The 20,540-nt window shown below is 36.8% G+C and overlaps 1 protein-coding gene across 2 annotated transcripts in view; it reads right to left on the reverse strand.

Annotated features, from left to right (window-relative positions):
* Positions 1-20,540, reverse strand: part of Man1a2 (mannosidase alpha class 1A member 2) — a 107,602-nt gene that overhangs the window by 60,607 nt on the left and 26,455 nt on the right. For both annotated transcript variants that reach the window (XM_051199212.1, XM_051199213.1), the window contains exons 3-5: positions 18,623-18,719; positions 14,426-14,544; positions 10,790-10,870 (exon numbers count right to left, since the gene is read on the reverse strand). In XM_051199212.1, the coding sequence (XP_051055169.1) occupies positions 10,790-10,870; positions 14,426-14,544; positions 18,623-18,719 (297 nt within the window). The remainder of the gene's footprint in view (positions 1-10,789; positions 10,871-14,425; positions 14,545-18,622; positions 18,720-20,540) is intronic.

Consider the following 20,540-nt stretch of genomic DNA (forward strand, 5'->3'; position numbering starts at 1 on the left):
TATTTTACCATCAAAATAACATTTGTTTTGCTGAAGTTTTGTAAATAGTTCATTATTTTTCTTCTTTACTTAATTAACATGGCAAATTATATTATCTGTTTTGATATTAAATCATCTTTGTTTTCTGAAGCATAAACATATATGAGACTTTTTTCCATATTCTTACTGGCTGAGCTTTACTAATTTTTTGCTCAGTATTTTTACTTATATGCTTGGAGTTTATAAATCTGTAATGTTCTTTTTGCTTTGTTGTTTTGGCTGTGATATCAGTGACACTATGGCCTTAGAAAAGGAAGAAGCCGTTTCCTGTGAAGGGCAGAGCACCTGAGTTTACAGAGGCTCAATCAATCCCTAACACCCACACAAGACTTTCTTTCTGGACTTCTGAAGGACATTGGCCAAGTTATGTAATTGGCCAAGGTGTCCATCAACAGATGAATGGATCAAAGATACGATATGGTGTGTGTGTGTGTAATGAAGATTTTATATTCATCTAAAAAAGGAACAAAATCATGCCATTTGTAGGAAAATGGAATCCAATCATCTCCATGTTAAGCAAAGTAAGCCAGACCCAGAAAGACAAACCCAGCCTGTTTTCTTTCACATGTGAACTCCAGAGTCAAAACAAAGCCATGAAAATAGGACTATCTGAGAAAAGGTAGAGACTTATATTGGGAAGGTGGGCAGGAAACTACTAGGAATGGGGGCAAAAGGGTATGAAGTAACCATCAGTACATCACAGTATATCACACACACGCACGCACAAAAAATGGCACAACGAAAGCTACTATTCTGTAATTAATAAACACTAATTACAAATGGGGGAGGAGGGGAAGAAGCAACAAATCCAAGAGAAAGGTTCTGGGTAAGCATCAGGCCGGTCTGCTCCACCCAGACAAGCACTTCTGTGAGGACCCTAAAAGGGCCTCTAGGGGCTAACACCACTCTCCACCATTTACAGCCTAAATCAGAAAAACAGAAAGTTGGTAAATAAATGACTTTTGAACTATTCATTCAAAAAGGATGTATTAGACTGAATTTTCTTGCCTTTCATACCTAATAAGACTAATCAACAGAACCATTTACCTTGGAATTAATTTTGTGAAAGTTTTTATTCTCATTACCAATACTTTATATGAGGTTATTCACACCTTTTTGCTTTTTCATGCATCAATTTTTCATGCATACATCTTTTTCAGAAAATTTTTTCCATTTTACCTAAAATCTTTGTTTGCAGAACAATGTTTGGCAATTCCATTATTATGTTTTAATGTCTTTGGGGGCTCTGTGAACACCAGGCTGACAGAGTAACAATCTGCCTGAGGCAAAAAGGAATTCCAGTTCAACATGATTTATTTGGCTGGTGTTGATTCACACTTCTAGAGTTTGGCCTCAGACCATTTATTGTGAGCATACTGAACTACAGAACAATCTGAAAAAAAAGTTTTCTGATGTAATTCAAACCCCTATGCACAAGGAGGCATACTTCTCAAAGTACATGTGACTTCTTCCAAGAAAATGGATTCTAGAGATAGGCTACATGTATTATCTCAAGGGCCTGGGGAGGATCTGCTCATTTGGGCTATTAGCCACCTCTGGTCCTGGCTGTGGGATTTTGGGAACACCATGGCCATACAGATAATGCAAAGGTCACTTAGACTATTAGTCTCTTCTGATCCTGCTTGTGGCCTGGCCATATAGATAGCACAGGTCACCAAGCTATTGACCACCCCCACTTCCAGCATTCTTGGTGAAAAACAGGTCATACTTCTCTTTATTGAGTAACAATCCTAAATGTTTAACATTCCTGGTTTCTCCGGTGCTAGCTGTAAACCCAAGGTCTTTTGTGCTCCCAACAATTTTCATGGTGTCTGTGAAATAGCATTCATTCCAGATTTTGGTAAGCTATCTTCTATTAATTTAGTCAATGTATTTAGCTTAAAGGTTTTATTCAATTTTGTTGATACTTTCCAAGAACCAACTTTATAACATTTTCAATTTCCCTTGCAATTCTTTATTTGATGTTTTTATTACTTCAAGGCATTTTTTTTCCCCAAAGCCTCAACCAAGGCTAAACTGGAACACACTTTGTAGTCCAGACTCCTGAAGTACTGGGATTATAATGAGCTATGGTGATATATTGTTTATGATCTAATAAAGCTTGCATGGAGATCAGAATATAAAACTACCCACCTACCAAGGCTAGGGCAATCCTGTCCTCAAATGTGGCTAGAGACTAACTCCTGAATCCTCTGTGTGGCTGCAGACTGATTGCTAGGTCTGAGATCCTGTTCCTGTTTCATAATCTCTCTAGTGCTGGGATTAAGGCATGTACCACCATTGCCCAGTTTCTATAGCTAACTAGTATGGCTGCTTGAATTAAATGTGTATACCATCACTGCCTGGCCTCATATCTTTCATCCCTATAATAAGCATCCAACCCAGGGCAAATGCTCTACAGCCAAGCTATACACTCTATTCTATTCTTTTTGTTTTCCATTTATCACCTCCAGAATTTTGAGGGGTCCCTCTAGGCCTTCCTATCTGCCCTTTTTTTCTTTTTCTTAAATGATCTTTTTCTAGAAATCTATTTATAGACGCATACATCTCACCATTATTTTTAAATTTTCTTAGTGTAAAATCCTTAACTTTTCAGACTACCAGGTATATTGTTATAACAAATCCCTATAAAATGGAAAAGCTTCCAATTATTTAAGTCATTTTCTCAATCACTTTGTCTTATTTCATAGCTGATATACATTACAGTTAAATACTGTAATAGAACATTCTGGGTTGGCTTTTTTGTATTAAATAAATACATCATTTTAATGGTATTAAATGAAAAATAAACTGCATGGTTTCAATTATTTAAATGATAATTTTTCATGGTATCATTTTTCCCTCAGTATTTTCAAACTTTTTATTTCTGGTGTCTAGCTGTATGACTAAGTGTACTTAGTCATGGTGCCCTAGTTAGATTATCTGTCAGCTTGACACAAGTCAGGGTCATTTGGGAAGCAGGAACCTTAAGAAAATGTCTCCATCAGATTAGCCTATAAGCAAAACTACTGTGGGTTTCTTGATTAATGACTAATGTGAGCCTTAGGACCAGCCTACTGTCGGTGGTCCTAAAGCATATAAGGCAGCTGAGCAAGACACAAGAGCAAACCAGTAAGCGTGCTCCTCCACAGCCTCTGCTTCAGTTTCTGCCTCCAGGTCCCAGCCCTGACTTCCCTTCATGATATACAACTGTAACCTGATACACCCTTTCCTCCCTAAGGTGCTTTGGTCATAGTGTTTTGTCACAGCAATAGAAATTCTAACTAGTATACATGGCAAGAAAACATGATTTCATTTTAGGTCTCCCACCAAAATAGAACATTATGGTTGTTGTTGCTATCGTCATCCAAAGTACAAGTACATCAGATGTTTTAATATTAGCACTTGTCCTTTTTTTCCTTTTCCAATTTTATTATCTTCATGTAAAATAATTTACATTGCTCTATCTTCAAGTCTACTGATCTTATTTCCAATGACAGCTGTAAACAGTAATTTTTTTTTTAATTTTGGATACCATATTCAGCATCTCTAGACTTTTCAATGTTGTTCTTTTTCAGAACTAATTTTTACTAAGATTTTCATCTATCCAGTAACCTCAAGAATATTTTCCTTGATGTCACTAATCCTAGTTGTAAAAAATACTATAAAACCTTTATGGAGGAAGTACAGATAACATTTTTTCACATATTAGTAATTTTTTAACTGAAAACTGATCACTATAAATTCTGAGACTTTCATTACTGTTATATCCTCTGAAGAATGCTTGTTTTATGTTTTCTGAAGCACATAGCTAAACTCAAAATCCAACCATCGTTCCATATAGTAGACAGCAGCTGGAACAGGAATGTTCTGAATCAAGAGTACCATCTAGGAAGTTTGATGTTTGTTCTACAAATGCTTACTTTTGGGAGTTAGTCTAACAAGTAGACTTGTGTACAACATCTGGATCTTTTCCTCTAGAGCAGTCTCCTTTGAGAAATTTTACCTCTAAAATTCTACCTGCTACAAATTGCTATAAACTCTATCTTCTCAATTTTCAAATCTATAAGCAGGAACATAATCAACTATAAACTGGTATTACCACTGAAACATTACAACATACATAACTGTACAGACGCATATGTGACCTAACACACTGAAAGGGAAAATAACAAAGAATATATTTAGACGTTATATCAGTGTACTACCATCTGAGAAGAGGGACCCTCAGCTGAGAAATGCCCCATCAGACTATCATGTAGGCAAGTTTGTGGGACACTGTCTTAATGATTGGCGTGGGAGGGCCTCAGCTGTGCAGCAATGCCATCCCAGGGCAAGTGGGCCTGATGGTCTACGAAAGGTACTGAGCAACCTAGAAGAACAAGTCAGTGTTCCTCCTGATGGACAATAAGCAGTAAGGTGAAGTAAGCCCTTCCCTAACTAAGTGGTTTTGGTCATGGTGTTTATCAAAAAAAAAAAAAAAAAAAAAAAAAAAAGGCAAACTAGGACAGTCAGCAAAGCTTAGTGGAATAATTTGCCCAATTACCATAACATTTGTAGATAACAAAAGTCAAATTTTCAATAGAAATTGCAGCAATCTCTGGAGCAAGATCACTTTTTCCAAAATAACTTGATATTTAAACCCAAAAACATTAATGTTCAACATTTCCTTTTCTGTATTCATGAGTTTACTGAGGTTTAAAAGCTATTCATTTGTCCAAGAAAATATCCCTAAACTGACTCAGTAATTTTATGTTATAGTAAAGACAGATTTTATTGCTGTTATTTCTTTTGTTTTTATTATCTGTGAGTATGTATTGAACTCCACCTAACAATTCCTATTTTATCTGAAAGATTCCAGGTACCATTTTCCATATAAATTATATTTTCTTAGGTAGAAAGGTACTTTGATACTATGAAAAAAATGAAGAGACCACCTTGTTAAAGAAAAGCCATATATCTGTGTCAAGTAAACTAAATCATCAAAAGTTCTTAACTTGTAAATATTTAATAGAAATAGCATTTTTCTGAGAAAAATAATGCTTCACATTTACCATAATAACAAATCAAGAAAAAGCAACACTTTGTGAGGACAACCTGTAATCTTCATGTCTTCCTACACCATAAAATGGGTAACAAGTAAAACATTCCATATTCTAGTTAGACCTCTATATAACAAAAGCACCTTGTTAAATTATAAATTACAATCAACTCTCTGGCTCATATGAAAGGAGCCTGTGTACTTCCTACTTATTCATCATTAGGTAATACCAAACTCAAATTACTTTTCTAGGATGCATTTGTTTTTAGCACATCTCAGATTCGCTGTCAGACTCACAGAAAAAGGTATGGTCCTAACTTTCAAGTCAAAATGATTACAAATACATTATTGGGATTCTACTGGATGAGAAAAGTCAGGAAAGAAAAGCATGTCCTTACCCCTGAGTGGACAGTTTCTTAAAAATTCATGTGTTATTATTTTAAACTAAGTAAAAATCTTTACTACCCTCACAAATTGCTGGTTAATGTTACCAGGTTGATTGTATTAAGAGACACCCAGAAAAAGAGAGATGCACCACCCCTGTGCATAGCTGTGAAGTGCTTCCAGAAACAATTCCATGGTGAAAGGCCTGACCGAACAAACAGAAGGGCAGAAAAGTCAGGCCTAGCTGGAGGAAGTCAGTCACAGGGCACAAGGACTCGGCTGCCCTACTTTGCCCCGGCTCAGTTCCTTTTCACTACTTCCTTCTCCGCTCTGTCATGCCCTCCCTGATGAAATAAACTAAAACCTCAACGCATTAGCAGAAGAGAACCTTTCCTCTCTGTTTCAACTTTTCTGCAGAGAGCCAAGGCTGAAGCTTCCCTTTCACAAACTGTCTCAAAATAATTTTGGTTCTCATTGCTACTGAGATGAAAACAAATCAATTACATCAAACACTCACATAGAAAACAGTACTTCCAGGTCTGAAACAGTCCCATGTTCTCCCTCCTACTGATACTGCCATCAGGTTACCCTGTAGACAAGTCAGCGGAGCATTTTTCTGGTGGCCAACTGACGGGGAAGGAACCATCCTCTGAAGGTGGTGTGAACCCTAGGCAAGTGCTTGTGGATAACAGAAAAGAGCAGGCGAAACAAACCATGAAGAGCAAGCCAGTAAGCAGTGTTCTTCCATAGCTTCTGCTTCCTTGCTGCCTTGAGTCTGCCTGCCTTCCCTTTAAATGGCCTAGAACTGTAAACTGAAACAAGCCCTTTCCTCTTCGAGTTGCTTTTAGTCATGTTGTTTATCACAGCAACAGAAAATTAGAACAGCTGGAATACCACTATAAATAATATTGGGGAGTAAATGTCATTATGCATTTGTCCAAACCCACAGAATGTACCACACTATTTGAGCCACAATGTAAACCACTTACTACATGAGAATCTAACAGTGTAAACTCATCAGCTGTAACAAATAAACTACCATGGAAGACAGCAGTACGGGAGAAGGTTGGGGCAGGGGACACATACAAGGTATATGAGTGGTTACTTTTTGTGATATTTGGCTTATTATTAGTTTTAAATGCTCAGCTTAGTTTACATTTGTTTCTGGCTAGTTCTTTTACCTTAAATAAGCCTTTTTCTTTTTATCTACCCTTTTCCTTGGGGCTTATTACCTATCTTCTGTATATCTTACTTTAACTATTTCTCTGTGTCTGGCTGCCTGGTGGCTCCCTGGCTTCTGGCCCCTGGTATTTTTGTTTGTTGCCCTCTCACCCCAGACAGGGTTTCTGTGTATAGCCCTGGCTGTCCTGGGAACTCACTCTATAGACCATGCCGGCCTCAAACTCACAAAGTCCACCTGCCTCTGTTTCTTCGGTGCTGGGATTAAAGGTGTACGCCACCACCCCTGGTTTCATTCTTCTTTCTTCTGTTTTCTTTTTAAGTGTAAATTTCCCCTATTTATTCTCTCTGCCTGCTACCCCTGCCTAGCTGTTGGCCATTCATCTCTTTATTGGACCAACCAGATGGTTTCGGCAGGCAAGGTGAAACAGATGCAGCATACCTTTACATAATTAAACTTTCCTAGCTATTAACCCTCTCAAAACTCCCCACATAAGCCATGGTGTCTCATCCAGTTCCCAAATGACACTCACAAAGGATCCTTAAAGCTCTCACAGCTGTGGGTGCCCTCCCTACATCCCACTATGTTTCCCATTTTTTCTTTCTCTTGCCTTTGGAGAAAGTTCATCGCAGATTTTCATGCAGAACATGAGACAGCCTCTTTCTCTTGGATTAGTTCACATGCCCATTAGTTCACAATCCTCCACATATACACATGGGGGATAAGTGTGTTTGCCATCAGGGTAATTACCTGACTTCAATTCCCAGGACCTACAGGGTAGAAGAAAATAACAGATCTCCTCCAAACTATCCCCTAAGCTTAATGTGTGCTCATACTCTCTCTCTCTCTCTCAATAAGTGATGTAATTTTAAAAATAAACATAATCACCTTATTGCATGCCAAAATAATTTGATAACAAAACTCAACTTCATATGAAAGAACAAAAAAAACCCAGAATAGCCAAAACAACCCTGTACAATAAAGGATCATCGGGGGGCATCACCATCCCTGACTTCAAGCTCTACTATAGAGCTATAGTAATGAAAATAGGTTGATATTGGCATAAAAACAGATAGGTGGACCAATGGAATCAAATTGAAGACCCCGATATCAACCTACACATCTATGAACACCTAATTTTTGACAAAAAAAAAAGCTAATATAAAATGAAAAAAGAAAGCATCTTCAATAAATGGTGATGATATAACTGGCTATCCACATGTAGAAGAATGCAAATAGATCTATATCTATCACCATGCACAAAACTCAAGTCCAAATGGATCAAAGTCCTCAATATAAATCCATCCACACTGAACCTCATAGAAGAGAAAATGGGAAATACACTTGAATGCCTAGTCACAGGAGACTACTTCCTAAATAGAACACCAGCAGCAGAGACTCTGAGAGCAACAGTTAGTAAATGGGACCTCCTGAAGCTGAGAAGCTTCTGTAAAGCAAAGAAACAATCAAGACAAAACAGCTCCCGACACAATAGGAAAAGATCTTTACCAGTTCCATATCTGACAGAGGGCTGATCTCTAAAATATACAAAGAACTCAAGAAACTAGAAATCAAATGACCAAATAATCCAATTTAAAAATGGGGTACAGATTTAAACATAGAATTCTCAACAGAACAATCTCAAATGGTGGGGAGACACTTAAGGAAATGCTCAACATCCTTAGTCATCAGGGAAATACAAATCAAAACAACTCTGAGATTTCATCTTACACCAATCAGAATGGCTAAGATAAAAAACACCAATGACAGCTTATGCTGGAGAGGATGTGAAGAAAGGGGAACACAACTCCCCATTGGTGGTGGGAGTGCAAACTTGTACAGCTGCTGTGGAAATCAGTATGGCAATTTCTCAGAAAATTAGGGATCAGCCTACCTCAAGACCCTGCAATATCACTTTTGAGAATATACCCAAAAGAGGCACACTCACACTACAAGGACATTTACTCAATTATGTTCATAGCATTAATTGTAATAGCCATATCTTGGAAACAACCTAGATACCCCTCAACTGAGGATAAAGAAAATGTATATTTACACAATGGAGTACTACTCAGCAGTAAGAAACAATTATCCCCTAAAATTTGCAGACAAATAGAACTAGAAGAAACTATCCTGAATGAGGTAATCTGACCCAGAAAGACAAATACAGCATCTACTTACTCATAAGTGGAGAACAGACATAAAGCAAAAGATATCCAGCCTACCAATCCACAACCCCAAAGAAGCTAAAACCTCTTCCAGAAACAGAAGTAGATACAGAAATCTACAACTAACCACTGGGCCAAGCTCCTGGAGTATGATCAAAGTGAGAGAAGAGTGATAATATGAACAAAGTCAAGACCGTGATGGGGGAACCCACAGAATCAGCTGAACCAAGTTAATGAGAGATCACTGACTCCAGTCTGACAAATGGGGAACCTGCATAAGACCAAACTAGACTTCCTTAATATAGGTGCAGCTAGGACAATATATAAGGCCACTGGCAGTGGGTCCAAGATCTAACTCTAATGCACAAACTGACTTAGTGGAGCCATTCTTTATGGAGAGATTACCTTGCTCAGCCTATCACAGGGGTGTGGCAGGTGGGGAAGTGCCTTGGTACTGCCTCAAGGAGATGATGGAACAGATTTAGTAGACTTCCTAGGGGAGGCCTTACCTCTCCGAGAAGCAGATGGAAGGGGGAGAGGGAGTGGGAAGAAAGGAGGGAGAGGGAACTTGGATTGGAATGTAAAACATAAATAAAAACATGTTCAAAAAAATCCATTTATGGGGGAAAAAAAATCCACCAAACTAGGAATTTCAGAGACATTTTCAAGTTGATAAAAGGTATCTACCAAAATATTAATAAAAAATGATGATGATGATAACACAGCAAACATTATGTTTAATAGTATAAAACCAAATGCTTTCCCCAAGACTAAGAGCCTGGCAAGGATCCCAACTCTGACAATTCCTATTAAATTTTATAATGGACATCTTAGGCAAAGCATTAAGGAAAGAAAAAGAAAACTCTTCTCTACAGAGAAAAGTAAGACAACCCTTTTACTAATTAATATTACTCTTCACAAAGAACATCCCTACAGCTGGGTGGTGGTGCACTCCTTTAATCCCAATATTCAGAAGGCAGAGGCAGGTAAATGTCTTTGAGTTCGAGGCCAGCCTGGTCTACAAAGTGAGTGCCAGGACAGGCTCCAAAGCTACATAGAGAAACCCTGTCTCAAAACAAACAAATAATCTATTCAATTTAGAGCTATCAGAATTAATTACTGAAACTAGAAAACTCTCCTGGTGTAAGGAGAGAACAGCCTCCTGAAAGCTGTCCCGTATAATAAAAATGTTCTATAAGGAAATACCAACACATTTAAAAAAAAAAAAAAAAAAAAAAAAAACCTTTAAGATCCTAAATAAGGGCTAGAGAGGTGGCTCAACGGTTAAAAAACTGGCTGTTCTTCCAGAAGAGCTGGGTTCAACTCCCAGCACCTACTTGGTAGCTCACTACTGCTTACCCAGGTCCAGGGTATCTGATGCCCTCTATGACCTCCCCAGGCACCAGGCAGGTACATGGTATACAGAAATACATATGGACATAACACTCATACAAAATATTTTTCAAAAACCTAAATAAAATTCTAAAATGAAAACAAAGTGTTCATAAATCCAAAGAGCCAAACTATTAATCTTCCAACTCTCTCTAAGCTTATAAAACCCAACCAAAACTTTAATTTGTAAAAACTAGCCAAGTAGATTCTAATATTTGTATTAAAAGAAAATCTTTATATTAGTTTAGTAATATGCAAGTTAGAAAAAACAATATTCTTCTGCTAGGAAAATATTTCATTCCCCCCCCCCCATCTTTTAATTGGTTTTTTGAGGTAGGGTTTCTCTGTGTAGCCCTGACTGTCCTGGAACTTACTCTGTAGAGCAGGCTGGCCTTGAACTCACAGAGATCTGCTAGCCTCTGCCTCCCAAGTTCCTGGATTAAAAGGAATGTGCCACCACTGCCTGACTTTATTCTTTTTTCACCTAGATTGTTCCTCCTATTTATTCTCTCTGCCTGCTAGTCCTGCCTATCCTTTCTCCAACCCTTCTTAAGAAAACAAACAAGGTATTACTTGACTACTCACCTCCTCTCCTGACAGGTAATATGCTGCGAGGAGGCCTCCAATAAATCGAATGTTAACTTCAAATACAGACACCTCTGAATTCTGTAGAGACAAAGTGAAAACACTCACACAAAATACATTATAGTTTCAAAGTGTTTTTAGTATTTCAATTATTTCTCACAGACAGAATGTTTTAATATTCTGTATTTTCATTTCTCATGTCATGCAACCTCATCTATTTGTTCACCACAGTTCCTCTATTACCATCACCACAGCTTCCTAACTGACAAAACCAATGGACCGTTTTATACCCTACACAATCCTGGGAAATTATGACAGTATTCACTACCATTGACCACTGTTGGCTCCTTATGAAGGCCTCCACTTCCTGAATAATAGATCTCAAGTACATTTAAAAAAAAAAAAAAAAAAAAAACTTCTCTAATGACTCCATTATTTTTATTTTAATTATTGTAGCATCAACTATTTCTATCTCTTCTCATGAATATTAAACATTTTTGCTGGTATCTAATAACCTAATAATTGTTATAAGAGATGCCAAAACCCAAGAGAGGTATGGTTAATATTCCTGAAAACCAGCTCCTATGTCAGGAACTAATATTGATGTTCATAGCTTCACAGCACACATATATTAAAATGAAAAAGATAGCTAGAAATTTAAAAAATAAAATACAGAAGCAGAAATGTGACAACTTGCAAACTTAAGAAAGCAGATAATGTATAAAAATAAACTCAAAATTTTGTAATAAATCAACTAGGAATTTATCGTTTCCTAACATGCAAAGTAGCTACAAGAAAAGATCATAAACAAAACTAAAGGGCAAACAATTTGGAGAAAATTCACCACAAATATTTGCATATGTAATATACAAACAATTTCAGGGAATTATTGTGGAAGGAGAGAACAGACTCTCATAAACTGCCCAATAATCTTTATTTGTACACTGTAGTATGCATACACATATAAATATGGCAGAAAGTTTTTTATAATAAGTAGCAATAGATAAAACCCTTTAAAAAACTAAACAGAGGATAGAGAGTTAGCAGTTAAGAGCACTGGCTGCTCTTCCAAAGGACCTGGTTCAATTCCCAGCACCCACATGGCAGCTCAGAAGTGTCTGTAACTCAAGGCCCAGAGGATCTGATGCCTGGTATAGATAGAGAATCTATATGCTACAAGCATTAGGCTTAGATATTGGGAAATTTCTAGGGCTGGCGAGACAACTCATCAGGTAAAGCAAATGCCATGAAAGCATGTGAACTACAGTTCAGAGCCCTAGTATTCCCATAAATGCCAAATAGGTATGGCAGTCCTCCATGTAATCCCAAAGAATAGGAGGCAGAGATGGGAGAGAGGGAATCCCCAGAGCAAGCTGGCTAGCTAGATTGGTGGAACAGGTAAACTGTGGGTTCAAGTGAGAGACCTTGACTCAATATTTAAGGTAGAGAGCAATCAACAATCAAGGAAGACTTTATCTAACATTAAGTTCTGGCCTCCACATCTCCACATGCAGCTCTGTAGACATCCAGCCTCCCAGGTGGTCACATTGGCTGCAACACTGCAAATAAGGTCAAAAGAGTCCTGGAAATTTGTGGACTTAAGGCACATCCTCTCCTACACATTAGAGGTCAGAATGCCTGCCACCAGCAAAGTTTAACCCTCAGAAGGACAGCTAGGAACCATAGAGAGATGACAAGAGTCACAGGATAACTGGGCCAATAGGAAACAGAGGAGCTCCATGTTAGTGCTCCATGATAGTCTGGTGGCATCCTTCATTCCACCACTATCCCTTAAAGCAGTGCTTAATATTAATTCAAATTGTCCAATATGTAGCAAACAATAGGACATGCAGTAGACATTCAGTACACAGAGGAAAAGGAGCCTCTTCAGACTGTAACAATAGCCTTCACACTTATTTCATGCTTTTGTACATGCCCTCATCTCTCTTGTCCAAGTTTAACGGGGCTCTATTAGGGTTTTTATTTTGTTTTAATTACACTTTCAGTCATAAGTGAAAAGATAAGAATGCTCAGTCTATCTCTGCCTTACCCAAGACCCTTAAGACTAAAATAAAAAGTAGCATCCTAAAACCATACCCAACCCTTATGGTCCAAGACTCAATATCAGATTCAGTGCCATATAGTCTAAGCATTTTAACTCTTACAGTAGCAATTAAGTCTCTATTCTGTTAACACTTCTTTCAACAGCCTTAAGTTATTCTCTGAGTAAAATGCCCACTAAGATCTATCATGTTCAAATCCCTCACATTTTTTTCTGACATCTCACTAATTTAAGATTCTTTTGTTTGACTTGGTCATATGGCCTGCTTGCTATTCCAAGAATGGCAAACTTAAGGCCTGATGTCACTTTATACTTAATACTCTCTTAACCGTTTTCCCACATCTTATTATGTGAATCATTCTGTCACTTTTTACAGGTCTCTGAACAAAAATATCACCTTATCCAACTTTTTTTCTGGCTACTGAATTTAAAATAGTCAGCATTAGTAATAATTTTTATCCCACATTATATTCACAAGTAATATGTACATCATCTATTGCTATAGAATTATTTGTAAAATTCCTGTCTTCGCTCACTTGAGAGAGAAGGTAAGAAAAGTTCTAAATGGAGAGACAGAAGAGGGAAGAGGCATATCAGTACAGTAATGACAGTTTTGCAAAGTTGAAGAACAGTTCACTGCTAATAGAATTAGAGAGCAGTGGGGAAGCAAGAGGGAAAGACAGATGTTTTCAACACAATATAACAAGCAAAGATGACAGGCATATACTTTTAAAAGGCAAGAGAATATAATCTCAAACCTCTAATTCTGTCCTCAGCCATGTTATCTATTAACAATAAGACTTATGGCCACATGTAAAAGGCTTTCTGGCTATCTTCTCAGAAATGTCATATTAATAAGGGATTCTTCAATAGTTAGCAATATTCCACCACTGCTGACTCTAATCAGATGTAGTCTATTATTCTTATTATAAATGCTATAAACTAAGTATTAATAAAGTAGTTTGTTAGTTTGTTAGACTTTAGTTAATTGCTTCTCCCCCTACTATTATGTCCTTAGCTAGCTAAGGCACTGCCTTAAATGATAATTGCAAGAAGTATGAAAACATAGTGAGAAAGGATGAGTACACAAAAATAACAGAACAATTGAGAATCCTAAAAGAAGAATGATTACCTGGCATGGGTTCAGCAAACCGCTGAGGACATGTTCACAGCACAACTGATACCTTCAACCATGAGGCCCGCTGTAATCAAGCAGCATACACCATATGCAAACTGACAACTAATGGAAATGTATTCCTCACCTTCCTGGAATCTGGGAAGTCCAGGGTCCAGCACCAACAGATTCAGTGACTAGTGAGAGCTTCTCAACTGGTTCATGATGGCACTTATGTGACCTCTCATGCACAGAGCAAAGTAGTTCTCTGAGAACTACATCATAAGGGAACTAATTATATCCACAATGGCTCTGTCCTGAAGAACTGACCCTTCCTAGTTCCAGCACATTAGTGACTAGATTTCAAAATAAATTTGGGAGGATAAAAATATTCAGACCAGAGCATTAAAACTGTCCTTTCATAATTTAGAGATTAGATGAATTGCCAAAGTATACACACCACGCTGAAATCAAGGTTGTCTTCAATCCATCTTTGTCCATCCATGAATTCATCATGAAGTCCCATGATGTAAAGGGTATCCAAAGCATCCACTATGGTGGCACCCATCTGTGAGCTTCCTATATTTAGGAGGAAAGAAATAGATGTTGTCAAAAACATCCCCTTCATATGAGTTCATTTTATAGGTTTTTTTTATAAAAATCAAAGATTATAATAGTCAAAAAATAACATCACTGCTCACTTTACAACATTACTGAGAAAGAAAAGGAACCAACAAACATGAACAACAAAGTAATACTAGAAAAGCTAAAGGCAGAAATAAGTTAGAAACAAAAGTGTCAAAATGACTAATTTGAAAGATAGGTCTATGAAAACAACCATATAGTAATTCTATTCCTAACCTAGATTTTCAGAGGAAAGAAACAAACAACAACAAAAAAAAAAAAAAAAAAAAAAAAAAAAAGGAAATAAAAATGCAATGAGTAGAGAAACTAAAAGTCTTACTTTATTCACAATAAATTTCAAAACTTTGGGTTAGCAGGGCAGAGACCTTTCTGATAATTCATTTGATCAAATATTCCAAGAGCCACTCACTATAAAAGTGCCACACATTCTACAAGTTTCATAAAATAAATTCTACTTTAGTGTTTAGGCTGACAATTCCAAGTCTATACAAATGTTAATAAAACAAACATATACCATATACCATATACCATATACCATATACCACTGTTGAAAAAAAATAAGAATTCACTAAGAAAAATAAAACTACCATCTGATCTCACTAGTGTCGCAGAAATAGCCAGGTCAATTGGTAGGCTACATGGGAGGCTTGACATCAGATTTTAGATATTTAAATCAATATATGGATTCCAGATTATTTTATTCCTGAATTAATTATTCCTGATTAAATATTCCTGAATATTTTAACTGAATGAAAATATGACATAAAAAAAATCTCAGGATAAGTTAAATCTAGCAGTTAGCAGGAAATATGCGTAGCAATAAATACTAACTACTATACTTCAGGGATGTTGCTCAGTATAAAGAGTTCTTAAACTGAGGGAGGAAGAGAGGGGGGAGAAGGAAAGGGATTATAAAATATTCCTCATGAATATGAAAACAAAAATAACTAAACATTAGCAAATCAAGTCCCAGTTAAATCAAAAATGAAAAAAAAAATTTGTACACACACACAAAGTCAAAAGCAACCTGGGTAGTAACGGCGGCATATGCCTTTAATTCCAGCACTTGGAGGTGGAGGCAGATGTATCTCAACAATATTAGTAATGATAATAATAATGCACTGCAATGTCAGTCTTTGCTGAATCAAAATTCCTCTTTTTAAGTGCAAAAAGACCTCTCTCTAACATAACTGCACAATTCTCCAGAATATCCAAATAAAAAGCATCCATGCTGGTCAACCATGGTTGTACAAACCTGTGATTCTAGAATTTGGGAAGCTGAAGCAAGAGGATAAGTTATAGACAAGCAATAAGCAAGCCAAAACTTTACTTTAGAAAACCCAAAGATTTGTTCTCTTAATCACATCTGGATCACTAGGATCAGTGCTAAGCTATGTCCTCAACATCAGTCTTCTCTTTCTGGTCTCCACAGCAGCAGGCCCACAGAGGGGAAGACACATGACTATTGTCCACCAGTTAGCAACCACAAAAAACAATGATTCTTTCAATCGTATTTCTAAAAAACCCAAACCCTTCTCTGGTTCTACAAATGCTGTAAGTAGTCTAAACACTTGAAACATCAAATGTTGAAGTCTACCTATACTGCTAAGAAACCAGCAAACAAAGGGAAAGAAGGGATAGGAAAAAGGTTGAGCTGAGTTAGGTCTCTACCAGGAGGACCCTACAGAGATCACTGAATGCTATTTTTGTTGAAGTCATTTGAAATGGGTTTTCTGTTATCTGCAGAGTATTCTGGTGGCAAGGACTAACTAGAGTGAAGCCAGGAGAATACTGATTTCAGTTATCATATAAAAGGACCATTTACAGGTAAAGTTAAAAGAAATAAAGATAAGCTTTATATTAACTTCCTGCAACCTGCAAGACTGTGAGTAAAGGTGCAATACATGTCCACATGATCTACAGTAACCAAGAATGGATTTAAGAAAACTGTTTTGGGTTTTGTTTTCTACAAAGTCATAAAAAATTTGGAGTGACAGGTGAGACACTGAACTACCCTACCCCTCTTCAACATTTTGTATTTTTTAAAAAGTAAAAACTTTAAAAAAAACAAATCATCAAATCATACTTATTATCAAGAATGAGATACACAAAAAGATTAGAGCAAGAAACAAGAAACAATTTTTGGACTTCAAAAAAACCTTCCATAAACTTTCTGTATATGAATATTAGACAAAGAATAGTAAATGATCTAATCTTCCTTAGCAAACTGTTTGTCTGGAAAATAAAAAAATAAATAAATAAATTACCTCTATCAACACCTAATTTTGACTACTGAAAATCACAGACTACACTTGGGCTCTTATCTACCATTTTAATACAACTTTCTTCTTATAGGGCATGTTCTCCATGAGCTAAAATATGTTTTTTGTTTTTTTTTTTTTTTTTTTTTTGTTAGGTTGAAGGGAGGAAAGGGGGAAAATATTATAATTAATTTTAATTTAAAATAAAAAATATTTTAAAAGCAGGATTAGAACTAGTGTCTATTTGGTACATGATAAGACATGAGATGAACTGCACAATACAACAGGCAAAATGTGAAAAGTAGGGCTGGGGACAAGACTCAGCAGTAAAGGCACTTGCTAAACACACATGGCAACCTGAGTTTGAGTCCTGGAACTCTACGGTGGAAGAAGAAAAATGACCTCCACCCAGGGGATAGATGTGTTTCTCCACACAGTTCCACAGCTCATGCGTGTACATATGTACATACATACATACATACATACACACACACACACACACACACACACACACACACTTAATTTAATGTAGAAAATTCACATCCACTTCTTATTTTCAATATATGTTTATTTTCAAATCCGTAAGGCTCATTGTTTATCACTGTGCTAAATATATAAGGATAGTCACCAGAAGATGGCCTAATTTAACTGACCATTAAATAAATATACAATCTCTTTTAGTGAACTGTCATTTGTGACATCTACAAAGCAACAAGAACTCTTCATCTGTAACACATTTGCAGAGGAAATATACCCTATTTCATTAAATGATATCAGCTAAATAAAGTATATTATGAAAAAGCTGGTAGCTACTGACTAGCCACCCAAAGGAAATCTTTTCTTCCCACAACTTTCAAACCCAAGACAACTTTTAAAACATTTTTATGACCAAAAAAAAAAAAAAGGAAGGAAGGAAATAATAAAGATAACTGCACCGCCTGTGAATAGTGATGCAACTTCAACATGTAAGTGTGTTCACTATACACTATAGATATTACCAAGATAGCCAACACATCAACAGTCAGAACAAGAAAGAGTGATGACCCAAGGAACAGCTCTGACAATTCCCAAAATTAACCCTGGGTTTAATGAAACATACTAGTCAAAATTAATTGGGGAAGTTACATTTAACAAGTGAACTGAGCTGAAAAGGAAAAAGGAACAAGCTCAAGAATACAGCTCAGACCTATTTACACCCCTTCCTCAACACACGCGCACACACACACACCCACATGCGCACACACACACACACACACACACACACACACACACACACACACACACACACACCATCAATGCACAGCATCATCCACTCAGTACAGTATCATCCACTCAATTACCAATCAAATCACCTTTGGTGTGCTGCATATTAAACTTCTAATAGCACATTGGAATCTCTAAACTGCTCCTTTTCCTTTAAGTATCACAAATGGTACTTACTATCTTGAAAGGAAAAAAAAGAAGAAAAGAACCCTACAAATAGCTACCTACCTATCAAGACATTAAACAAACAAAAAGGCAGAAAAAAAAGCTTTGAAATCCTCAAACTTATTAAGTGCCTAAATAAATAGATTATCTAACACAAAGCTATGTATTCCAGTGCAACTAGAACTCAATCTTGGCACACTAAAACAAAAAGTTCAAATTATAACTGCATAGACTAGAGATCTTGGAGAGTATTTAAAAAAAAAAAGTTAGATCTTGTTTTCAAAACTAAAGAAAAACACAGTAATTCAAAAAAGTTACCTTACCAAATATGTTAGTGGAGTGCCCTTTCCTTGCAATAGGTCTGAGCTCATTATGTCCCCATCCATACGTTCTGTAATTATCCCAGGCATGCTTCATCATCTGAGAAAAGAAAAATTACAATGCACCACTTGAAGCTATCCAAAGACTATTTTACTTCATATAATTTAGAGTTGGGTTATTATATCTTTACCCATTCTGCTATGTTTCCTACATTAGCAAATTATTCAATTAACACTTGTTTCGGATACCTACAGTGCTGGCTAGTCTTTTGTAAACCTGACACAAGCTAGAGTTATCTGAAAGGAAAGAACCTCAAGTGAGAAAATAGCTCCCCACATGTAGGGCATTTTCTTAATTAGCAATTGATGGAAGATAGTCGGTGGTGCCATCCCTGAGCTGGTGATCCTGTGTTCTATAAGAAAGCAGACTTAGCAAGGCAGTAAGCAGCACCCCTCGATGGCCTCTGCATCAGGTCCTGCCTTCAGGTTCCTGGCCTGTTTGAGTTTCTATCATGACTTCCTTCAATGATGAAAAGCAACATGGAAGTTTAAGCCAAATAAACCCTTCCCTCCCCTTGCATTTTTGGTTATGGTATTCTGTAGCAGCAATAGAAACCCTAACTAAAACACTTACATTTAATTCAGTCTATACAACAAAAAAATGAGATGTAATCAAAAAGTTATTTGGGGAAAGAAAGGTAGCTATTTGGCATTCTTTCCTTTTATAAACTGCTAATGCTATGGGAAACAGCTCCTCTTTCTTCACTGTGATAATGACTAGGTTGTCAATCAAGGGACTTTGCTTCTACCACCAACTAATTTAGCCTAACTACACAATCTCTTACCTTTAGTCCAGAGACCAAAAGATTTAAACTATTGCAGAAGGACAACGCAATCCTAGATAATATGTAACCAAATGGCCATGTCTGTATTCTAACTAAAATTGATTTTTCAAAACCAGGCAAATGAAAGAAATTTAGCCCACAGTTTGTCATTTGCCAATGCTTGCTCTAGTCACAATGACTAGATGAGTACATAGATTAAGTAGGGCAATCAAGTCCTTTGTATTCATATTAGTATAAACATTAAGAGAAAGGAGATCATCGCATTATATGATCTCAAGGTTTACATAATATAATTTAATCCTAAAACTGGTAATGGCTAACTCTCCCAATAATGAAAAACTAAGAAACAAGAGGAAAGAGACAGAGACAAATGCATATTTCAGACTTAGAATCAGCCATGCCAAACGCCCTCGTTCAAAGGATAAGGAACCACTTAGCAACAACTCTGGCTACATCTGTGAGGGTGTTTCCAGGAAGGCTTCAATGAGGAAGAAAGACCCACACTGAAAGTGAGTGACACCATCCCTTCCACTTGGTTCAAACTAAGGGAAAGGGGGAGAAAGGGAGGAAGCCAACTGAGTACAGGATTCACCATTCTCTTGCTTCCTGACTGCAGATACAGCATGACTAGCCATCTCACCTCCCCTCAAACTGTGAGTCAAAATAAACCTACCCACCCTCATTCCTTCCCTTCTTCCTTTTTGCAACTCCTATCAAATGTGTCATGGCAGTGAGGAAAACTGCCAGACCAAATTTTAAAAATATATATCCATTATCAGAATATATACAGAGATACCTGACTGTATAAATTAAATTTATTCTTGTTGATGCTGTTACACCTCATGAAGCTTCTTCTCAAGCAGTACAACTGTAAACTATACTCAAAATTACCAGAAGCCCCAGTTAATACAGTTAAATTCATATTCACTAGAGCTGCTATTCCCTTAATCAGGAATTCCTAGAACTACAACTTGAAAGACTTTTGAGGCTAAATAAATTTAAAGTACTTTGAAATTTACCTTTTTCTCTCCTTCAATCCATTAAGAATCTTTGGAAGGAGCATGGTCCTAATAGCA

The sequence above is a fragment of the Phodopus roborovskii genome, unplaced genomic scaffold (assembly GCF_943737965.1).
Source record: "Phodopus roborovskii unplaced genomic scaffold, PHOROB, whole genome shotgun sequence".
NCBI classification, from domain to species: domain Eukaryota; kingdom Metazoa; phylum Chordata; class Mammalia; order Rodentia; family Cricetidae; genus Phodopus; species Phodopus roborovskii.